The following is a 24784-nucleotide window of genomic DNA, read 5'->3' as shown; positions in this document are numbered from 1 at the left end:
ATATTCAATACACAGTATAAGTCCTCCGTAATAAAGAGGAGAGGGACCATTTGTCTTGTTATTTATTGAAATAAAAAATAACAAAAGATCAAAAAAATTATTCTGTGCCACTTTAAAATGATTTAAGATTCAACACAGAATAATAGAGCAAAAACATTTAGCAGGACGTTCGTCTAGATGTGTAACTGAAATTACTAATACTGCAATTTAGTTTATTACCAGAAGAGGGCGCTTATTGGCTAAATTTGGGTAGATGGGGAAAACCTTAATCCAGAAGTCGAGCATCTCACAATGTTTTCTATCATATATACTCAGTGCTTTATATTGTTAAAAATTGTCATTTTATATAAACCGATGCAATTAGTACACGATATGGACCATGGTTTGTGGAGACCTGATTTTAATGTTCTTTTGGTGAAGGAACTTGCTCAAGGGCCAAACTGTGGCACCACTGGGGCTTGAATTCCCAACCATTCAATCAATAAGCCAGAGCCTTAACCATGAGCTACCATGTAGCTCCCTTGTATTATTTGCTATTATTATAACCTCCATTCTTCTGGGAAGATGTTCCACTTGACTTTGGAGTTGGAGTTGAAGTTGAGCCTGGAGAGTTAAACCAAATCATCTCAATGGTGTTCAATAGGGTTGGATTCAGAGCTCTAGAGCAGGAGATCTTCCATTCCAACACATGTTAAGCATATCTAGTGGATCTGGACTTCTCAAAAGCGTAGGAGATGCTGGTGAGAGTCTGGAATGGAATGGGATGTTCACCAATCACAGCCTGGTGTCCACAAAAGTTTTTTCACTTCCAAAATCCCCTAAAAAAATTCATATTATATTCATTTAGGAACAAATATTATTGAAATATTGTTTAATTTATTTTTGTATTTATTTACAAATTGAAGACACGTTGAATATGTGTGTATTCGAAACCCCGCCCCCTTCACCCTCTGCCCAATCAGAGCTCAGTTTTCCTTCGTTAATTTGCCCGCGGCTCCTGTTGTTCCCGAGCAGCTGGTCAGAGGAGCGCAGTTTCATTCCAAGCTCCGGAGGAAGGAGAAGAGGAGGAGGAGGAAGAAGTGGAGGAGGAGAGACATACAAACCCTCTGGAGCTTCGATCTCATTATCTCAGACATTTTATTGTAGGGAAACATCATATCCTCCGAATGCCTCGTTGGTGAAACGAGAAGCAATAGGGAAAAAAAAGGTGGTCTTCTCAGAAGTTCTCAGAAATGGGTCGCTGCTTTGCTTCGGTGCTCGTCCTGGTCCTAGTCCTGGTGGTGCTTCCAGGAGTTGGTGCAGGAGTCCAGGACTCTGAAGAACAAATTCCTCAAGGAGCCTCGACCTTAGCCTTTGTCTTTGATGTCACCGGGTCCATGTATGACGACCTGGTGCAAGTCATCGAAGGAGCCTCGAAGATCTTGGAGACGTCCCTGAGCCGCCCGAAGCGACCGCTTTATAACTTCGCTCTTGTGCCTTTCCACGACCCTGGTAAATATCCCCCTCCTCACTCTCCAACACACACTAACACACACACACACACACACACACACACACACACACACACACACACACACACACACACACACTCATATACCTTCATACCTTCATATTTTTACCATATGCTTTCTTTGACCTCATACACACATCCCAAGCACGAGTAGACCAGGCGCGCCTGTCTCCACTGCGTGTCTCCGCGCGCTGCCAGAGGTGCGACAGATGTGGCAGTTTGCTGACAAGCGCACAAAACACACTCTGAATTAACACTTGAGCTTAATTGTGGGATCACCAGGAGCATTGGGTTTTAGTGGTATCCAGATGTTTCTTCACCATTTCATTCCTACTTTTTTCTCTCTCTCTCTTTTTTTTTTTTAAGAATTATGGAACCACATAACCAAGGGGTGATGCTTAGGGGGTCTTTTGGGGTGTGAACAGGTTTCAGAGGTGTGATTTAGTTTGTGAATTTGTGTTTGTGTAGAATACGGTCGTATAAAAAAAGACAAATGACTTTGTTCTCATAATTTCAACCTTATTCCCCAAATATTTCCACTTTATTAGATTAGATCAGATTAGATTAGATTCAACTTTATTGTCATTACACATGTACAAGGCAACAAAATGCAGTTTGGGTCTAACCAGAGTGCAATAACAGCAAGTGCAGGATATACAGTGTTTACATGATTTACATCAATGAAATTAAACAGTATTATAGGAGTAATTTACAGATGTGCATGTACTATGAATATAATATTCAGATGGCTATTACTATAAACTGAAATTTACAGAAGGATATGTACTATAAACAAAATATAGTGCTATTACTATAAACAGAAATTCTCTATTAGCTACGACTTTAATCTCGTAATCTTAGATTTTTATAAAAAAATCTATCATGTCTGACCGTTTTTCGTTTATCAGTATTACAAAATATATTTTTAAATAATTACGAACAATCAATAAACTTTTTTGGGGGGACAAAAATAACCATTTTGATGGTAATAACCTGGTTGTCTAAATGTGCATTCACCTAAACTAATGATTTTCTTGCACCCATTCAATTCAGTTTGATTTTTAACAATGGAAATCGTCCCAAAGCAGATCTTTAGGGACAAATAGGTTATAAAATATGAATGTATTTGTTTGGTGCATATAAGTTTATTGCTAATGAGCAAGCCTTTGGCAACTGTGGGGAGAAAAAACTCCCTGAGACGTCATGAGGAGGAAACCTTGAGAGGAACCAGACTCAAAAGGGACCTCATTTGGGTGGCACCAAATGTCCATTCATTATAGTTTGATGTTGAGGTGTACAGTTCAGTGACAGGTGCCTAAATTCAGAACTTTGCATGCAAATTTCAATCTTGAGCCATTGTAGTAATCTTTTGATAATTACAGACCAAATCCATCTTCATCTTTCTTGAGTTGCTCAGTAACTTCATGGTTCTTAAGGATGTTCATGTGGAAGCATCCTTAGCTTCACAGAGTGATCTCCAATTGAAGAGCAAGACTTCATTAAGAGGTTGGGTGTGAATCATGCAGATCCGGGATGAAGGGACAGCATTGCTTGTCAATGGTACCTCAGGTACACAATGTATCAGTAGTAAAGTAACACATTATGCCATTGATTTGGCAACGTGTTCCTAGTCTTTCCTGCGAAAACATTTGAGAACATCTTTGTAATTGTGAGGGCGTTTCCTGATACAGAAGGTCTGGATTTTGGCTAGGTCCTCCAAAAACATGCATTTGGGCTATGCTTTGGACACTTTTTGGGGATTTTGGGTGACATTCAACTGATTATCATTCCTTATTTATTTGACCTTGTTAAAAGCTGCCACCACCATGCATCACAATACAAAGTATAGTGATCTTTATTGCGGCAAACATATTGAAATTGGTTTTCCGCAGACCAGAACACATTTTTGCACGTTTTTTAGTGAATTGGTTGCGCTTGGATCTGTTTGCGAGAAAAGGCGTCTGTCTATTCACCCTGTCTGTATACTCTATAGTCCAAAGTTTGTTGTCACATAAAGATGTTCCTTGACTTTCTGGAATGTTGCTGTAGGGGTCTCTTTGTAGCCTTTTTGGTGGGTATGTTCTTGTCCTCAATGGAGGTTCTATTTTTGGTGATGTCACTGTGGTATTTGATAAAAATTTAGGAAATTTCTTTATACCCCTTTCGTTATCCATAGCATGTAATCGATACCAATACATGGGATACATGACCAGAAAGCCATTACCATAGAAATCCTGGGTTTTTGTTTTGGAAGAAGAAATATTTGATATCTTATGCAGGGATCAGATTGGGGTTTGACATGACAAGCGTCGCAATGGTGCGCGCCAAATAGATTTTCCATCCGCTCGGAGGAATCACTTTTAAGATGCACACGGTATCCGGTTACTTTGTATCCACTTTAACGAAACCAGAGAGATTTGCAACCCAAAAGTAAAAGATATGACCCTCGGAGAGGAGGCCGCTTTGTAACCAGTTTTCCAGATGTGCCGCATCATACCGAAAACATGTTGCGCTCTTCATGCCGATTGCTCGTATCGAGCCGAGCGCTAGTCGCCAAAGAAAATAAAGCGAAGTCGAATTTGTTTGGATATTGCATGACATTCTATGTTGCTCAAAATGGACATATAACGGGTTCATACAGATGTCAGCGGGTGTTCTACGTAGGTCCGTACGCATAATTCGGACCAAGAACAAAGCGCATTTTAGCGCTTTGGTTTAAGAGAAATGGCTGTTGCTGAAGCCCTCTGGTCCCTGTCCCATGCCGTGATTAGGATGTGAAACCTGTTTGTTTTGGCTGGCTTTGAATCAGTGACCTTAGCCTAATGTATTTACTTAGCAAACTGGCCCATGGCCGGAAGACGGGGTAATGCTGTTTGGAGAATATTTGAGGGGGTTCTGGTGTGGATAGACGTTCCTCTGATAGAAAAGGACAAAGAGGAGGAGGCAAAACAATCCCGGTATCAATACACAACATGGTATAGACCTTCAACACACTGAGAATATAAGAGTTTGTTGACCTAATGTAACAGTCAAGAGGGCATGTCTCTGTTGGAAATAATCAACAAGGTATCCTACATTTTGTGGGTGAAGCTTCTAGAAAAATTGGCAGGATAATGCCTTTGCTAACCCTAAACCCCAATAATGGTAAGCCCCAGGAATGTTATCAATGCTAAACCACATCAGTTTGCCTTTTATGGCTCATTTAAAATGAGCCATGAATATGTCCAACCTTATATCCGTCTACAGGCACCTTTAATGCCATGTAGCACGGTTTCTAGGCATAGGCAAACTGGGGGGTCTTCTAGGGCGCAACCAGCTGGGGGTCTCGCCGCCACCCTTGCCCCACTGAGAGTATTATTATTAATGCTACTGTTACTTAATAGTAGTAATAGTGTTTTTTCCGTTATTTTGCCGGTGGTAGTAACCACTCCTGATAGGAAGAGAACAGGAGATGTAGAGTGTGGCATGAGAAGGTCAAAGTTGTGAATGATTTGTATAGTGTGGGGGTGGAGCATTGTAGTGGAAGGGTGGAGCCATGGGGGGGGCGACAATAGGAATCTCGCCAAGGATGCCAAAAAGGCTAGAAACTGCACCGATGCTGTGGAACATCGTCACTTACGTCAGAACAGCCTTCGTCCCTTTGCATGACTCTTAGTTTTTTCCCCTTGAAGTTAATAAGAACAAATAAAACGCAGCTTGTGACGTTACTGAAAAAAACACAGATGCAGTTTGAATTCTTGTTTGAGACTCCTTTCAAAAATGTTAACCAAGGCCATGTCCACACTAATAAGTTTTCATTTGAAAGCATTGCGAAAAACTGAGGCTTTTCGAAAGCGGTGACGCATTTATAATCGTGGCACGACATTTCAAAAAAGCCAGAAAGTAAATAAACGGCATGAGGAAATGACGCAGACCGAAGCATCTTACGATTTGCACTTGTGTGATACAGCTACGTAAGCATTTTCAAATGTTTTAGTATGGAGGAGCAACTTTCAGAAACAAAGGTTTTTAGACGAAAACTGCGTTTTCAAATTTATCCGGATTAGTGTAGACGTAGCCTAAATGTCTTGTTGAGGAGAATTGAATGCTTGGTTCATGGAGACCAATCAAGTGCATTAATATAATCCTGCGTCCAATCGGAATTCAGCGTTCAGTAGATTAATCCAAAGGGAAAACCGACTTTTCCATTTCTGTTGTGATAGAAAAAGAAACCCAGAATTCAAGGTATTCGCACCGATTAAAAAAAAAAATGAAAGACAACATCTAATGACCCTGACCTGGAAGAGAAAATAAGGGGGGGTCCTTCAGGCATGAGGTTGTGAGGGAAATAATGTTATTAGTTGGCCTCACGTGTCCCGAGAATGGTTTTAAAATCTCCAGCGCACAGCATGTGGCCGCAGGCTTACACTGACTGCACTTTTCTCTCTCTTTCTCCCTCTCTTTTTTTTCTCTCTCTCCCTATCCCTGGCCTGTAAATGTACCCCCTGTGAAGCACATTCCCTGTTCCAGCATGTTTGCTTATGCGTACATACAAACAACTGCTGTAAAGGCTTTTTTAAAGGCACAGTATGGGGGAGCAGCAGTGGGCGTCTGTGCCTTAACACATGCGTACACACATTTAATGGCCTTTTCCTCAACACACACACTTAGACAAAACAGAGAACGCACCAGGAATGTCCTGAAGGTTCAAGCCAATGGATGAGATGCAGCCTTCAAATGCATTCAGTTCCCTTATTGTGAAAGATTTTTTTCTTCTGCGGGATTTTTTTCTACCAGGCGCCCGATGGACTCGCTTGTCAGACGTTGGCCAGATGACAACCGGGAACTGCGTTTGTTGTTTCGGAAGTCAGAGATAGTATTCTTTTCCAAAGCAAAGTCGCACGTCCACATGTCTCGTGTTGTTCTATTGGGCGGAAGGAAGCTCCTTCTGTATCCATTCCTTATTTTTTTCTGTCATGTCATTTCATTCTCGGAGAAAATCACGTCTTCATCGTTCGCTTGCACGCCATGTCTTTATTTTGAGCTGTTGATTAGTGATAAGGAAGATCGTATAATTTTAGTGACTTGGTTCTTCGAATCTCGAATCTTTTTTTGAGCCATTTGGTTCCTTTGACCGGAAATACAATCAAATTTTACCTCACATGCAAAAACACAAACTTTGACTATAGTTCTATATATGTATATATAATTATATAGTGTATATGTGAGTCACGTGACAAAAGAACAAACGATTAGGACCAGAGGACTCATGAGATGAACGGCTCAATTCTGTTTACTGTTTGCCGTCTATGAGAGTCATGTGTCAAAAGAATGTACGACTCGGACTAGAGGACTCATGAGATTCTTCTCAATTGTGTTTCCTGTGTAATGCATTGCATAGATTCTTTAGGAGTCACGTGACAAAAGGACGAACGACTAGAAGAGTCGAGAGGTAAACTACACCATTTTTTTACACCATCACTCTTTTGAGACACTCATTCTTCTGAGTCACATTAAAGACTCGTTCAATACGAACTAATCGTTCATAAACGACTAATCACTTCATATTTCATGATCCTTGTCCCATCTCATCTTCAGTTTCTACATAGCTCACACAACAAGGTAACCAATTAACCTTCAAAACACAACATCTACAAACACATCTAAGGTGGATTCCCCTTTTTCACCATCTTCTCGACACCACTAGTGGCTGGAGTCTTCTTTGAATCCCCCGCTCGAGCTAGATTACAAGGACAGAGGATTCACCCGGGCCCATAATGATGCCATTAGGCAGGAATTCCTTCAGGTTGAGGCTCTTTTTTTCCTTTTCAGTCAGGAGTGTGTCCAAACACGGTATAATTCTCCTTGTCTCATCTCTGTAATGACGAACAAAGAATATCATAATGGCCCCTAATTTGAGAGCAGCACATGTGCTTATGTCAGCGCCTCAGGTGTTGCACAAGCAAAACCTTGCCAACTGTGTAGACGTAGCTTTTCACGGTGTGTGTATCGGTACACAATATTCCCGGAATAAGAAAAAGACTGATGTCATTTTGCTTGAACCTTGTAATCTAAATCAGTCTTTGTTTTTAAAGCTATAGTAACTTCATACTCAAAATGGCTGCCCATAACTGTTTTTATGGACAACGCTAAGCGAGCACTTTAGCCATAATTGTTTTATCATTATTGTTTGTGTGGTTTTCAATGTCCTTTGATTCGAAAACCCTTTGTGAAAAGCTAGTCAGTAAAAAGCAAGTAAAAAGCTAGTCAGAATAGCCATTCCAATTTTCACAATCATTGTTTAGTGGTGAGGATTGTGAATGAGTGTGTACTGTAATCCAGGGGCAAACAAGTTCAGCTAGCTAAATGGAAAGTGGCCTAGCTAACCACAAAATACAAACAGGTGAATAAACCCGTAAGCAAATAGAACGTATATTTTTACATTATAGACTTTATTTGATTGAAGTTTGAGTCTTTTCATTATTTGCTATCGTTAGCTAATGAGCTTAAATTCGTAACACTAGCGTATATCATGTGACAAATAAAATTTTATTTGATTTGATTTTTATTGTTGCTTCACTTCCACACTTTAGTTTTCGATTGTTTCCCAAAAGTTGCTTATCCACACTAAAACATTTGAAAACCATTGCACCCCTGTACTTCGGAGGTAGTGGAGGTAGTAGTAGTGGTAGAGGTAGTGGTGGAGGTGGTAGTGGAGGTACTGGTAGAGGTAGTAGTGGAGGTAATATTAGAGGTAGTGTTGGAGGTAGTCGTGGAGATAGTAGTAGTGTGGGTGGAGGCAGTCGAAGTGGTAGTGGAGGAAGGGTAGTGGTAGAGGTAGTGGTAGTGGTAGAGGTAGTAGTAGAGGTAGAGGTAGTGGGTAGTTGTAGAGGTGGTGGAGGTAGTGGTAGAGGTAGAGGTGGAGGTAGTGGTAGTGGTGGAGGTAGTGGTAGAGGTAGAGGTAGTAGTGGAGGTAGTGGTAGTAGTAGTGGTAGAGGTAGTGGAAGAGGTTGTGGTAGAGGTAGTAGTGGAGGTAGTGGTAGAGGTAGTGGTAGATGTTGTGGTGGAAGTAGTGGTGGAGGTAGAGGTAGTGGTGGAGGTAGAGGTAGTGGTGGAGGTAGTGGTAGTGGTAGAGGTAGTGGTAGTGGTAGTAGTAGTGGTAGAGGTTGTGGTAGGGGTAGTAGTGGAGGTAGTGGTAGAGGTAGTGGTAGATGTTGTGGTGGAAGTAGTGGTGGAGGTAGAGGTAGTGGTGGAGGTAGTGGTAGAGGTAGAGGTAGTGGTAGTTGTGGAGGTAGTGGTAGTGGTAGTGGTGGAGGTAGAGGTAGTGGTGGAGGTAGTGGTAGAAGTAGTGGTAGCAGTGGTGTGGATGGTGCTTGGAGTTCATGAAACATTTTCACAACCTGCTTTTTCAGCTCACAGTTTTATGGCCCAGTTAAAAAGATTAACGTCTAGACTGCTATTAAAGCCAAGGATATTATACGCAATCATGTTTTATGTTTAATTGCATTTTATTTGCTGTGATTACACTTGCTTTTTTCTCCCTTTTTTCTTTGCTGAAAGCCCAACCGCCAAATCTAAGCGTGCGATGAGTGACATGCAGCGCGTTTTTTTTTTTTTCTTTTCTTTTTTTTTCGTCCAAGCTCGGAATATTTTCAGTGTTTTAGTGCTTACATAAGTAGACGATTCAACAGGTCTTTTAAGTGCTGTTGCGAATGATAAATGACAACATCTGCAGGGTATTTTTTCAGGACTGGAAGAAGAAGGTGAAAGAGCATCCCAGTGGCCTGCTTTTTTAAAGATGTTTCTACTGATTCAATTTTTCTAATTTTTTTTATCCTTTTGAACCCTGGCTTTCTTTCATTTCTTCATTTCATCCCTTGTGCTTTGAAACATTTCCTGAATGGCTGTAAAAAGGACAGTCAGCTCCCAGCTTACAGATGTGTGTGTGTGTGTGTGTGTGTGTGTGTGTGTATGCATGTGAGATCATGACTCAGGATGTGTCATTCATAAACTGACATTATCTGTCTGTCTGTCTGTCTGTCTGTCTGTCTGTCTGTCTGTCTGTCTGTCTGTCTGTCTGTCTATCTATCTATCTGTCTGTCTGTCTGTCTGTCTGTCTGTCTGTCTGTCTGTCTGTCTGTCTGTCTGTCTGTCTATCTATCTTGCTTTCTGTCTTGTGTGTGTGTGTGTGCATGTGAGTTAGTGTGTGTGTGTTTGTGTATATGTCTACATGTGTGTGCGTGTTTGTTTGTGTGTGTGTGTGTGTGTGTGTGTGTGTGTGTGTGTGTGTGTGTGTGTGTCAGACACATCAGAAACAAATCAGTGCGATTGTTTGTGTTGTTTATGTATATTTGTGTCAGTGTTTTGTATGGAATTGATTAGTTCTGGTTTTCATATGAAACAGGAGAATTGTTATGTTGTGCGTCGCAGATTTCCAGTCTCGCTGTCAACACGTTCCTGAGCTCTTCAACATCAATCACTTCAGCTGTGAGATCATGACTCATCATGTGTCATCTATGGATTTCCTCTTCTATCGATCTTTCTTCTGTACTTCTGTACTTTCTTTCTCTTTCTCTTTTTCCTTCTATCTCTTTTACTCCTGTTATTTCCATATCAAATGCTTTCGTTTGTTCACATCTCCAAACTTCATTTACTCCAAAATGACTTTTCTTATTTCAGACACATCACATGTAACACTGAACGCACACTCCAGCTGTAAAACAAACGTACATTGCATCCATGCGTGTAAACTCTGGACTCCCCCCGGCGTAACCGTAGCGACGCTGTTTTCCACACACTAATCCAGGTGCTGTGTTTCTCCAGAAACCCTGCATCATCACTAACTGCCTGTCATTACATTTCACCTGACGAGTCCTCGAGCACATCGTGCCCTTATTGTCATCACTTCTCGAAGACGCCGGGAAAATTGTGACCTCTCGTGACACCTTTTAGCGATTATCCGTCTCTGCAAACGTGAAAACATCTGTCCTGGGTGAGGCCATGACGCCGTTTTCTTTCGAGATTTCACACAATCACTTCTGATCTTTGCGTAAATTAGCGTTATACTGCTATTAAGGCGATTAATGTATTAGCACAGGGACGTTTTAGCTAGCTGTATAACTCTACTCTAGATATTTCTCAGAAGAATGCAGGAAAATACCAGGAGGGCAGTCAAGAACCTTTTCTGCTGGACCTAAACCAATTATTCCCAATAGTTCATTCACTTTATTTTAGAGTTTTTCTCTCAGGTGCAACCATGTGTACGTTTAGGTTAGAGTTTTCGTCCAATTAGATTTCAGCCTTTACATCACGGGGTCAAAGGAATCTACATTGAGCCTTCTGGATCAGCGATCAGCACCTGCAAAGGCTTGTAGTATAAAATCCATGTTGCTTTCTTTCTATGCTCTTTGGTTTTTTTTTTTTACATCTGTCTGTCTGTTTTTCTTTCTTTTTTCCTGTCTTTCTTTCTTTTCTTCCTAATTCAAGTAAAGGGAAAATGTAATTCCTCAATCTTTCTTTTCCTTCCTTCCTGCCATCCTTCCTGCCCTCCATTTCTTTCTTACTTTATCTTTCTTTCCTTCTTTAAATCTATCTGTCTGTTTTTCTTTCTGTCTGTCTGTGGCTCCAGTGAAAGGAGACTTGTTGTATCGTGTTCTACTGAAAACTGTTCCTGCCCTCGAAATGCTTCGTCTTGTTGGACGCTGGAAAACCCACGTCCCTGTTTTTACACGTTCACAAGCTGCCAAGACTTACCTCACCTCTCTCTTTCTTCCCCCTTCTTCCTTCCCTTCATCTCTCCTTTATCCCTCCTGCCCAAACGGCAGCTCCGTTCCAACTTCCCGAAGCGAGAACTCGTGTTCAACTCGAGCCGAAAGCCAATTCTTCCTGAGCTCGGACGTGTTGGAAGACTCCTTCAGCAGTTTGGAATTATGTTCTCGTTAAAACATACACACGCAGCAGCAAACAGCTGTAAAACAGCACGGCTCGCACATAACACACACTTCTAATTGTAATGCTGGACAGAAGGACGTATTAATCGCGCACTCGTCTATCTGACAGGAAAGCACAGGCACCCTCTTTATTCTCACACATGCTGTGCTTTAATTGGAGCGCGGCCCACCTGGACTAACGAGTCGCACCCTCTCAATGAGGGAATATCATAGTGTTCCCTGCATGGTGGAGTCAAGGTTTCAAATAGCGTTATTTTTTTATTTCCATGATTAAATACTTCACTACTGGAAAATGAAATTGTAAACACTCTGAGACTGTAGCGGAGACCCTCAACTTTTTCCTTCAATTCAATTTGTCTGTGATTCAAATTCCATTTTTTTTCCCTTCTTATCACTTTTTTTCTTTCTTTCTCTTGCCCTATAACATGACGCTTCCACCACCATGCTTCACTGCGTATATGATGTTCTCTGGCTGATTGATTTATCCGATTATAGATTTATTTCCGTCATGGGACCACCTTTCTGTGTAGGATTGAGGAAATGACTCGGAAGTGGGAATTACTTTTATAATCCATGAAACGGAACAACATTCGTGTCTGATTACAATCGGCTAATTTTGTGTCTGATTACAAACGGCCGTTTCTTTGGATGACCGATTATCCTATTATGGATTTATTTCGGTCATGTGACCACCTTTCTGTGTAGGATTCTAATCTTGATTGGTTGAATCTAAATCGAGGAAAACGACTCGGAAGTGGGAGTTACTTTAATAGCCGTTTTTTGTGTCCGATTCCGGATCGGACATCTGCAATCTGCATTCGAGTCACGGCTCAAAAAAAAAAAAGCCTAGTCGTTGTTAATGGTACAGAAATGGATGTATTCAACATAATTGTATTTGACGCAGGACAGGATTCGACCTCGGGCTTTAATATTTACCAGACGCTCCGCGAGGATGCTGAAATCCTGTTCTTTATAACAATCATTTTTTTTTTACTTTGTATATATTTTTTCTTCTCAATCTTTTTTGTCTGGTTAGCTTCATTCAGCTTCCTTGTTACTGACATGCGCACACACACACCAGTATAGCGATAAAGAAATCATGTTTAGCGAAATAGTACCCTCAGGTCTCAATACGTCACTGGGTTTAACTGATCTAAACCAGAACCACACCGGGTCTCCCTTTTCCACTGGCGCAGTGCATTGTGGGTCTATCGGGGCTTTCGCTGCAGGAGGTTCGAACACAGCTTATGATTTGAATGTCATTTTTGTTTGTTTTTATTGGGATACACTACAATTTTTTGACTCCCACCACCAGCAGATTATTGATCCCCTTTCCAAGATAAAGGATGTGTACGTGCTCGAAAAAGGGGTGCCATTACTAACAGTCAGATGGTGGTGGTGGGGTTGTTGGAGCTGAAAGGAATTTCTTCTTCTCTTCTGGTGCTTCAACAAAGGCTCCTTGTTTGTGAGCTCTGCTGCAAAATCTTGAACCAATTCAATTAACCACAGGATAGTGTGTGTGTGTGTGTGTGTGTGTGTGTGTGTGTGTGTGTGTGTGTGTGTGTGTGTGTGTTGTGTTTTAACGTTTTTACTCAGCCAAGTATTCGAATAGGAAATTATATAAAGGATTATACTGCCAGCCAAGTTATAGCCATTCATGGAAAAGATTTGGCAACCCCTGACAGATTTATTGCAGTAAATACTGAGGGCCTTTTTTCAAATAACGTCGCAATCCTTTTAAATATTTATTCCGTATTTTTTTAGAGAATGACATTCGTATGAAAATACAAAGAAAACCATGCAAAAAAAATATTATTTTAAGTATAAATTGGCAGAGTAAAAATGTTTAACATTGAAGAAAGGAAATACTGAAAGGAAGGAATAAAGAAAAGAAGGAAATGATGTGGGGAGTAATTAAGGAAGAGATAATAAAAAAAAAAAAAAGAAATAAGGAAGAAAATAATGAAGAATGAGTAAACATAAGGAAGGGAAAAGGGAAATAATTAATAAAGGAAATAACAAAGAAAGGATATAAGAAATGAAGGAACTAATAAAGAAAGGATATAAGAAATGAAGGAACTAATAAAGAAAGGATATAAGAAATGAGGGATATAATGAAGGAGGGAAATAAAGAATGATGGAAATGATGAAAAAGGAAATAAGAAATTAAGGAAATAATGAAGTAAGAAAGAAATGAAGAAAATGACGGGAGGAAATACAGGGGTGAAGAACAGAAGACTAGAACCTCTCTTCCTCTTTAACAATTTTTTTTATTATTTGGAGTTTTCATGTGTCTTACACTGACACCAGCACCACCCCCAACCCCCCCCCCCCCCTGCACACACACACACACACACACACACACACACACACACACACACACACACACTATTAGAAAAATGCTAGAACATTCTCCAGGGTAACTAGAAACCGCTGCCATTGGGAGCTGCAGTTAAAGATGCCTCAACATGATCAGACTGAAGATCCATGAGGTTGCTATAATGATCCATAAGTCTGCTATAATGGCTTAGGAATGCAATCACCATGAACAGTGTCCATCAGTGAACAGATGAGAGAGTTGTATCTTCATTTTCATAAAGTTATACTTTATGGACAAAAGTTTGTGGACACCTGACTATAGGATTGTGCTTTTTGAACATCCCATTTTACATGTACTGTTTTAAGAACCTCCACTCTTCTGGGCAGAAGTTCCACTAGATTTTGTGGAGTTTGCTGCTCGTTCATATACACGAGGGTGTGGATCTATTCAGGTACTGGTGCAGGCGAGAAATGTTCCAATTCATTCCAGAGGTGTTCAATAGGGTTCGAGATCCATAGCAGGAGATCTTTCTTTCTTTCTTTCTTTCTTTCTTTCTTTCTTTCTTTCTTTCTTTCTTTCTTTCTTTCTTTCTTTCTTTCTTTCTTTCTTTCTTTCTTTCTTTCTTTCTTTCTTTCGTTCATCCATGCATTCACTCTTTTTTCTTTCTTTTGTTCGTTCATTCATTCATTCATTCATTCATTCATTCATTCATTCATTCATTCATCCATGCATTCACTTCTTTTTTCTTTCTTTCTTTCTTTCTTTCTTTCTTTCTTTCTTTCTTTCTTTCTTTCGTTCATCGATGCCTTCATCTTTCTTTCTTTCTTTCTTTCTTTTTTCTTTCTTTCTTTCTTTCTTTCTTTCTTTCTTTCTTTCTTTCTTTCTTTCTTTCTTTCTTTCTTTCTTTTATTTATTCATTCATTCGTGCATTTATTCTTCTTTCTTTCTCTTGTTCATTCATTTATGCATTTACTCTTCTTTCTTTCTTTCTTTCTTTCTTTCTTTCTTTCTTTCTTTCTTTCTTTCTTTCTTTCTTTCTTTCTTTCTTTCTTTCTTTCTTTCTTTTGTTTATTCATTCATTCATGCATTTACTCTTCTTTCTTTCTTTCTTTCTTTCTTTCTTTCTTTCTTTCTTTCTTTCTTTCTTTCTTTCTTTCTTTCTTTCTTTCTTTCTTTCTTTCTTTCTTTCATTTGTTTATTCATTTAAAATTATTACTTGTTTGTTCTCTGTCTGTCTGTCTGTCTGTCTGTCTGTCTGTCTGTCTGTCTGTCTGTCTGTCTGTCTGTCTGTCTGTCAATTCATTCCACAAGTGTTTAATAGGATTTGATCTCTATCGCAGGAGATCTTCTACTCCAAACCCATGTGAAGCAGATCTTCCTCTTTCTGCACAAGCTTCTGTCTCTTTGGGTTTATGTTCAAGTGAAGGGGAAATTGAATCCCACCGCATCCAGAGACGTCCTGTAGAATTGTTTGCCTTCAGCATTGTGGTAACAATTTGGATAAAAACCCTAAACTCAGGTGTCCTAGTCTGTAGTGTGTTCAAGCCCATTCTGCTAGCACTTAAACACTCAAATGATCCAGAAAGGAGCAGAACTGGTGTCGAGATTACGTCAGACTGCAAAGCATGAAAAATGCTGTTTATTAGGTGGCTAAACTTCAAACCAGTCACGTTTTTCTTCACTTTTAACGCTCTTAATTCTCTCTATTCTCAATTTCTGCATCACGTAAACATCTGGAATTGTCGAAGGGAATGTTTTAAGCTTTTAATAAAAATTTTTTTTATTAAAAAAAAGGACACCAGGACTTTTCCTGTTATATATACTTCTTTCCTACAAAGCTGGAATCGCAACCATTACTTTATATAGGAGACCAAAACCTGCTCCATCATCACAATGTCCCTGTGCACAAATCCAGCTTCATGAAGATATGGGATGAAGTAGAAGATCTCCTGCTTATTGGATGAATCAGAAGGCCAGCCCAGGCCTCCTTACCTCACCTCCATCACTTTGCCAACACCCTTGTTGCTGAATGAGCACCAATCTCCACAGAATCTAATAGAACATCATCTCAAAGCATTATAAGAGCAAATGGAGACTAGATGTGGACATGTGGGATGTCCACAAATCCTATGGGTTTCTATCTGCTTCCAGAGGCCAGAGTCAGACAGCGCCTGCTAAGATAAAAGTTTAATCAGAAGATACGGCTATGGAAAGTTTTTCCAGCATAAAACATTTTTCGAATTGAACCTTGAGCCAGACGCTTTACTGCGTTAGTGTCTAACGAGGGCTTTGATGGCGTAAACTTTAACGATAACCTTTTACAAAGATCGTTTTCTCTCAGTGCAAAAAAGCAAAAAGAATAAAAGTACAGCGGTTTTAAAGAACCAGGCGAACAGAAACGCTGCAGATCCGGCACGTCCTCGACACGTCTGTCTGCGAGCGAACATAAAAACGATGATGGATGAGAAGATAAAACGGGCGTTCCCACTCATCCAGCCGTCTCTTTTCTCTATTCTACAGGGCCTGCGTTAAATAAAAGTCAAATCCCAAATCCCTCCCCCACAAAAAAGGAGAGAAACAATAAACTGGTATTGCAGATTTATTCATTTTTATCCAATTACAGATGAGGGAGAGAGGGATGAGGGAGGGATGAGGGAGGGATGGCATGAGCTCTGTCTTTTTTCATTTTTAGGCTTTCATAACATCTTTTTCATTTCTTCATTTGTTTGTTTGTTTGTTTTCTTTCTTTCTTTTTCTTTCTTTCTTTCTTTCTTTCTTTCTTTCTTTCTTTCTTTCTTTCTTTCTTTCTTTCTTTCTTTCTTTCTTTCTTTCTTTCTTTCTTTTTATACTTGTTTATTCATTTTCTTTTTTCCCTTTTTTTCTTTTTGTGTTCATTCATTCATTCATTTTTGTTTGTTCTCTTTTTTCTTTCTTTTATTTGCTCATTTATTAGTTATTTTTTGTTCTTTCTTTCTTTTATCTTTCTTTCTTTTTTTGGAGTTTTTATATTGTATTTCTTTCTTTCTTTTTTTATACAGTAAGTGTATTCTTGTTTGTTCCCTATTTTCTTTCTTTTTTTCTTTCTTTCTTTCTTTCTTTCTTTCTTTCTTTCTTTCTTTCTTTCTTTCTTTCTTTCTTTCTTTCTTTTTCCATCTAGTTTTCATTTTGGCTCCTTTTTCTTTCTTTCTTTCTTTCTTTCTTTCTTTCTTTCTTTCTTTCTTTCTTTCTTTCTTTCTTTCTTTCTTTCTTTCTTTCTTTCCTACTTTCCTCCCTCCCTCCCTCCCTCCCTCATCTAGATTTATTAAAGTATTAAATCCTGTGTTGTGTGTTGGAGGTTTATTCTGCACAGTGAGAAACGAGAGCTGAGTTCCTGTCAGAGAGCTTTAGAGCTCCAGGCTCTGAGGATGGACATCCACCATCACACTGCACCACTAATATTGTTCCTGGCGTGCAGATCCACGATTCAGACCGAAAACCCACTGCTCTCATTGTCCTGCTGTCCAGATCCCCACATTCCTGCTCACACAACTGTACTGTTTGTTGTAGAGATTGGACCGGTTACCATAACGACCGATCCTAAGAAGTTCCAGACTGAGCTGCAGGAGCTTTATGTACAGGTGAGTCCACCTGCCGGTCCTGTACAACATCAACACACACACACACACACACACACACACACACACACACACACACACACACACACACACACACACACACACACACTCTTACACCCCATCATCCACCCTTACACACTCTTACACACCATCATCCACCCTCACACACTCTTACACCCCATCATCCACCCTCACACACTCTTACACCCCATCATCCACCCTCACACACTCTTACAACCCATCATCCACCCTCACACACTCTTACACACCATCATCCATCCTCACACACTCTTACACACCATCATCCACCCTTACACACTCTTACACACCATCATCCACCCTCACACACTCTTACACCCCATCATACACCCTCACACACTCTTACAACCCGTCATCCACCCTCACACACTCTTACACACCATCATCCACCCTCACACACTCTTACACACCATCATCCACCCTCACACACTCTTACACACCATCATCCACCCTCACACACTCTTACACACCATCATCCACCCTCACACATGCTTACACACCATCATCCACCCTCACACACTCTTACACACCATCATCCATCGTCACACACTCTTACACCCCATCATCCACCCTCACACACACTTACACACCATCATCCACCCTCACACACTCTTACACACCATAATCCACTCTTACACACTCTTACACACCATTATCCACCCTCGGGCAGCCTCACACACATTTACACACCATCATTCACCCTCACACACTCTTACACACCATCATCCACCCTTACACACTCTTACACACCATCATCCACCCTCACACACTCTTACACCCCATCATCCACCCTCACACACTCTTACACCCCATCATCCACCCTCACACACTCTTACACACCATCATCCACCCTTACACACTCTTACACACCATCATCCACCCTCACACACTCTTACACACCATCATCCACCCTCACACACTCTTACACACCATCATCCACCCTCACACACTCTTACACACCATCATCCACCCTCACACACTCTTACACACCATCATCCACCCTCACACACTCTTACAACCCGTCATCCACCCTCACACACTCTTACACACCATCATCCACCCTCACACACTCTTACACACCATCATCCATCCTCACACACTCTTACACACCATCATCCACCCTTACACACTCTTACACACCATCATCCACCCTCACACACTCTTACACCCCATCATCCACCCTCACACACTCTTACAACCCATCATCCACCCTCACACACTCTTACACACCATCATCCACCCTCACACACGCTTACACACCATCATCCACCCTCACACATGCTTACACACCATCATCCACCCTCACACACTCTTACACACCATCATCCACCCTCACACATGCTTACACCCCATCATCCACCCTCACACACACTTACACACCATCATCCACCCTCACACACTCTTACACACCATAATCCACTCTTACACACTCTTACACACCATTATCCACCCTCGGGCAGCCTCACACACATTTACACACCATCATCCACCCTCACACACTCTTACACACCATCATCCACCCTCACACATGCTTACACACCATCATCCACCCTCACACACTCTTACACACCATCATCCATCGTCACACACTCTTACACCCCATCATCCACCCTCACACACACTTACACACCATCATCCACCCTCACACACTCTTACACACCATAATCCACTCTTACACACTCTTACACACCATTATCCACCCTCGGGCAGCCTCACACACATTTACACACCATCATTCACCCTCACACACTCTTACACACCATCATCCACCCTTACACACTCTTACACACCATCATCCACCCTCACACACTCTTACACCCCATCATCCACCCTCACACACTCTTACACCCCATCATCCACCCTCACACACTCTTACACACCATCATCCACCCTCACACATGCTTACACCCCATCATCCACCCTCACACACACTTACACACCATCATCCACCCTCACACACTCTTACAACCCGTCATCCACCCTCACACACTCTTACACACCATCATCCACCCTCACACACTCTTACACACCATCATCCATCCTCACACACTCTTACACACCATCATCCACCCTTACACACTCTTACACACCATCATCCACCCTCACACACTCTTACACCCCATCATCCACCCTCACACACTCTTACAACCCATCATCCACCCTCACACACTCTTACACACCATCATCCACCCTCACACACGCTTACACACCATCATCCACCCTCACACATGCTTACACACCATCATCCACCCTCACACACTCTTACACACCATCATCCACCCTCACACATGCTTACACACCATCATCCACCCTCACACACTCTTACACCCCATCATCCACCCTCACACACACTTACACACCATCATCCACCCTCACACACTCTTACACACCATAATCCACTCTTACACACTCTTACACACCATTATCCACCCTCGGGCAGCCTCACACACATTTACACACCATCATCCACCCATCTTACACCCTCAACACACCCTCAAACAGAGCCTTCTCCCTGTGTATGTGTGGATGTGGGTGTGGTCTCAAACATTGAATCCCATCAATATAATGGATGGATAAATAGAAATTCTTTCATGTTTTCTTTCTTTCTCTCTTTCTTTCTTTGATATGATCTTTTATCGTCTTTCTTTCTTTCTATTCTTACATCTTTCAATCTTCAGTCTTTCACACCATCTGTGATTTGAACCCTTTCTTCCGTGTTTTTTCTTTGAGTTTTTCTGTTAATGATTTTAGGAATTTTTAAAACATTTGTAAACAAAGAAACAAAGAAACAAAAAAACATCGCTCGGCAGATTGAGGATGATCTCCTGAAGATGAAGCCAAAGCCGTGGTTTCCACTCGAGCTGCTGTGCGTTGCACCACAAAACTCCGTCCTTGGTGTGTCGTAAGAGTGGCCTTCCTTCAGATCGAGGGTTTTTTGGAAAGGGTACGGTTTGAAAGAGAAGATGTCTGGGACGTGGCGTGAGACACCGATCGCGTTTGGTATCAGGACATACTCGAGCTGGCGTCCGGAGCAGATGTTTGCACGTCGTGTCGCAATCACCTGGGCGTCTGCGCATGTTTCCTGAGAAGGCGACCAAGTGGGAGAAATTCGAGCAAATGCAGCAGATCCAAAAAAACTTTTGTGATGAAACTTGTTGGATAATTTATCATCTCCTGACATCGTCCACATGCTCAGGCCATCAGAGCAGCGTTTACAGTGTAGGTGTGGAGCTCCGTCAGTGCTGCAGGCCTGCTTAGAGAAGATTCCCTTTTTTTCCAGATGTGTTTCAGACTTAGGATGATCTTCCAGTAAACAAAGAACAGCATTATTCTCTCTCTCTCACTTCTCTCATTTTTTCTCTCTTTCTTTTCTCTTGTTTCTCTCTTCTGAGGTTCATAAGAAAGATTTGCAGCTTCTTATGTTCCTGGGAAACTATAAAGTAATATAAAGTTACTGCTTCACCTCTGAGACTGGAGACTCCTTTTATACGTTTTACATCATTTTTCTTTCTTTCTCTCACTTTATTAAATTTATTTTAGGTTTGTTTCTTTCTTTCTTTTTTTCTTTCTTTCTTTTTTTCTTTCTTCCTTTTTTTCTTTTTTTTTTCTTTCATATAGTCTGTCATCTTTATTCCTATTATTCCAGATATATTCCTATATCTATATTATATTTATTTCCTTCAGTTTTTCATGTGTGTGATCAGTGTCTAGTGTGTGTGTGATGTGTGTGTGATGTGTGTGATCAGTGTCTAGAGTGTGTGTTATGTGTGCATGATCAGTGTGTGATGTGTGTATGAGTGATGTGTGTGTTATGTGTGCATGATCAGTGTCTGATATGTGTGTGTGATGTGTGTAATTAGTCTGTTATGTGTGTGTGATGTGCATGATCAGTGTGTGATTAGTGTGTTGTGTGTGTGATGTGTGCATGATCATTGTGTTGTGTGTGAGTGATGTGTGTGATGTGTGTGTGAGTGATGTGTGTGATCAGTGTGTAATGTGTGCATGATCAGTGTGTGATGTGTGCATGATCAGTGTGTTATGTGTGAGAGTGATGTGTGTGTGTGTGTGTGTGTGTGTGTGTGTGATCAGTGTGTAATGTGTGTGTGATGTGTGTGATCAGTGTGTGATGTGTGTGATCAATGTGTAATGTGTGCGTGATTAGTGTGTTGTGTGTGCATGATCAGTGTGTGATGTGTGTATGATTGATGTGTGTCTGATCAGTGTGTAATGTGTGTGTGATTAGTGTGTTGTGTGTGCATGATCAGTGTGTGCTGTGTGTATGAGTGATGTGTGTGTTGGGTGTGCATGATCAGTGTGTGATGTGTGCATGATCAGTGTGTGCTGTGTGTATGATTGATGTGTGTATAATGTGTGATTAATGAGTGCTGATGATGAACAGGGGGGCGGAGATTGTCCTGAGATGAGCATCGGAGCCATAAAGATTGCGCTGGAAATTTCTCTGCCAGGTTCCTTCATTTACGTTTTCACAGACGCTCGCTCGAAAGACTACAGACTGACCCACGAGGTCCTGCAGCTCATCCAGCAGAAACAGTCTCAGGTACACACACACGCATGCACGCACACACACATCCGCACACACATCCGCACACACACACACACACACACACATCCGCACACACATCCGCACACACACACACACACACACACACACACACACACACACACACACACACACACACACACTGATCCCTCCACACTTAACACCTGGCATCAGCTTACACTAGCTTCTCTAATGTGTGTGTGTGTGTGTGTGTGTGTGTGTGTGTGTGTGTGTGTGTGTGTGTGTGTACAGGTGGTGTTTGTGTTGACTGGGGACTGTGATGACAGATCACACATTGGTTACAAGGTGTATGAAGAAATTGCCTCCACCAGCTCAGGGCAGGTGTTCCATCTGGACAAGAAACAGGTCAATGAGGTGAGAGCATTCTTTCATCCTTTATTCTTTTCTTTTCTCTCTTTCGTTTTTTGTCATTTTTTCTCCTTCTTGTTATTCTTCTGATTCTTATTTATTTAAAATTTTCCTTTCTTTCTTTCTTTCTTTCTTTCTTTCTTTCTTTCTTTCTTTCTTTCTTTCTTTCTTTCTTTCTTTCTTTCTTTCTTTCTTTCTTTCTTTCTTTCTTTCTTTCCTTTCCTTCTTTCTTCCTTCCTTCTTCCTTCCTTTCTTCCTTTCTTTCTTTCTTTCTTTCTTTCTTTCTTTCTTTCTTTCTTTCTTTCTTTTTTTCTTTCTTTCTTTCCTTCCTTCCTTCCTTTCTTCCTTCCTTCCTTCCTTCCTTCCTTCCTTCCTTCCTCCTTCCTTCCTTCTTTCTTTCTTTCTTTCTTTCTTTCTTTCTTTCTTTCTTTCTTTCTTTCTTTCTTTCTTTCTTTCTTTCTTTCTTTCTGTCTCGTTATTCATTTGCTTTAGATCTTTATGATCTGTCTATCTGTTCTTTAATTCCTTTTTCCTTTTTTTTTTTTTTTTTTTCTTGTTTTCTTTTTTTATTCTTTCTTTTTTTTGAACTAATGATAATTTATTTCACTGGTTTTTCTTCCTCTTTCTCATTCATCAACTATTCTACATGACTTGTTAATGTTTCTGTTGTAGCTTGAGATGCTTTTTAGCTCAGCACAGGTGTAAAGAGCAGTTCTTTGAGTTACTCTAGACGTCCTGTTAGGTTATTCTCACAAATCGTAACAACAAGAAGCTAGCATGCAGATGTTCCGCTTGCTTTGTTTCCAAACAGTGCGATTCCAAACGCTTCCAGATTTCTGCAGTGGATGTTTTCGAATCTGTTTGTGTGTAACGCTTGTAATGGGGCTCTGTTGAAACTCTCTACGCTCGTCCAGACTCGATGCTCAGACCAGATGTGCATCCTGTAGTTATTATTTATTTAATTACCGCTTAAAACCCTTCTAAGATCATAGCAGATTGGGGATCCCATCCTACACTGGCTGTTTTTTCCACCACTGTTTCTTTAAATGTTTTTTGTGTGATGTATCTTTTCTCTGCGAAGGTCCTTAAATGGGTGGAGGAGGCAGTGCAGTCCTCTAAAGTCCACCTGCTCTCCACTGATCACTACGGTCCAATCAGCAACACCTGGGGTATCCCCTTTGACCCCAGTTTGAAGGAGGTCACCGTCGCTCTGAGCGGTCCAGCACCGAACATCGAGATACGCAACCCTCAGGGTAGGAACAACATCCTCGTTTGCTAGTAACGAAACAAGAGTTGTACGTGATCTTTGTAGATTTCTGTCTCCACAATTTACCTCGGTTTGCCTAAGGTGGAACTTTGTGGAATTTTCTGGAATGTTTAGGATACCTGAGGGTATTACACAAATTCTGATCTATTGACTTTAAAAATGTAGACCAGTGTGAGACACTTAGATTCCAAATTCATTATGACACCAGAATCATGCGACGTTTCTTCACAGGGAAACTGATCGGCAACAAAGATGGACTGACCGAGTTGCTTCACATCCCCAACTCAGCCAAGGTCATCAACCTTAAAGATCCAGAGCCAGGCATGTGGACCATAAAGGTAAGAACAGGTGCTCCATCTGAGGGTAAAGCATGCAGATCTTCGCTTTATCAGGTATGAGGGAGAAAGAAGGAATAAAAGAAAAAAGAAAGAAAGGAAGCAAGGAAGAAAAATATAGAAATAAATAAGAATCAGAAGAATAAACAGAAAGAAAGAATACAAATCAAGAAAATAAATAACACAAAGTAAGAGAAAGTAAAAAATGGGGGAAAAAAGAGGAAAAAATAAAGAGAAAGAGAAAAACAAAGAATTAAAAATTATTTGAATAAATAATGAAAAAGGGAATGAAAGAAAGAAAGAAAGAAAGAAAGAAAGAAAGAAAGAAAGAAAGAAAGAAAGAAAGAAAGAAAGAAAGAAAGAAAGAAAGAAAGAAAGAAAGAAAGAAAGAAGCAGAGTGAGAAAAGGGAGGAAGAAAGGAGGGAGGGAAGGAAGGAAGGAAGGAAGGAAGGAAGGAAGGAAGGAAGGAAGGAAGGAAGGAAGGAAAAATATAGAGTGAAAATAAAAACAGGAAAAAGAAAGTCAAAAGAAACAGAAAGCAAAAAAGTATAGGAAGAATAATGAAAAAGGGAAAGAATGAAAGAACAGAAAGAACTAAGAATGAAATTAATAAAAAGACAAAGAAAGAGAAGAGAAGAGGGAAGGAAGGAAGGAAGGAAGGAAGGAAGGAAGAAAGGAAGGAAGGAAGGAAGGAAGGAAGGAAGGAAGGAAGGAAGGAAGGAAATTGAAAGAAATAAGAACCAAAATACCTAAAAGGAGAAAGAAAGAATAGAAATGAAAGCGAACGAAAAAAAGAATAGGAAAAAGAAAAAATGAAACCCCTCACCTACATCAGTATCT

At 40.7% G+C, this 24784-nt stretch overlaps 1 protein-coding gene across 2 annotated transcripts in view; it reads left to right on the top strand.

The window, feature by feature from the left end:
* The first annotated feature begins 1011 nt into the window (after positions 1 to 1011).
* The window catches only part of hmcn1 (hemicentin 1), an 84966-nt gene continuing 61193 nt past the window's right edge, over positions 1012 to 24784 (top strand). For both annotated transcript variants that reach the window (XM_083534922.1, XM_083534921.1), the window contains exons 1-6: positions 1012 to 1491; positions 17306 to 17376; positions 21812 to 21970; positions 22226 to 22348; positions 23424 to 23595; positions 23841 to 23947. In XM_083534922.1, the coding sequence (XP_083391048.1) occupies positions 1233 to 1491; positions 17306 to 17376; positions 21812 to 21970; positions 22226 to 22348; positions 23424 to 23595; positions 23841 to 23947 (891 nt within the window). In that variant the 5' untranslated portion in view covers positions 1012 to 1232. The remainder of the gene's footprint in view (positions 1492 to 17305; positions 17377 to 21811; positions 21971 to 22225; positions 22349 to 23423; positions 23596 to 23840; positions 23948 to 24784) is intronic.

This window comes from Silurus aristotelis (assembly GCF_946808225.1).
Source record: "Silurus aristotelis genome assembly, chromosome: 29".
Taxonomy (NCBI): Eukaryota; Metazoa; Chordata; class Actinopteri; order Siluriformes; family Siluridae; genus Silurus; species Silurus aristotelis.
This window is presented reverse-complemented; position numbering and strand designations above follow the sequence as displayed.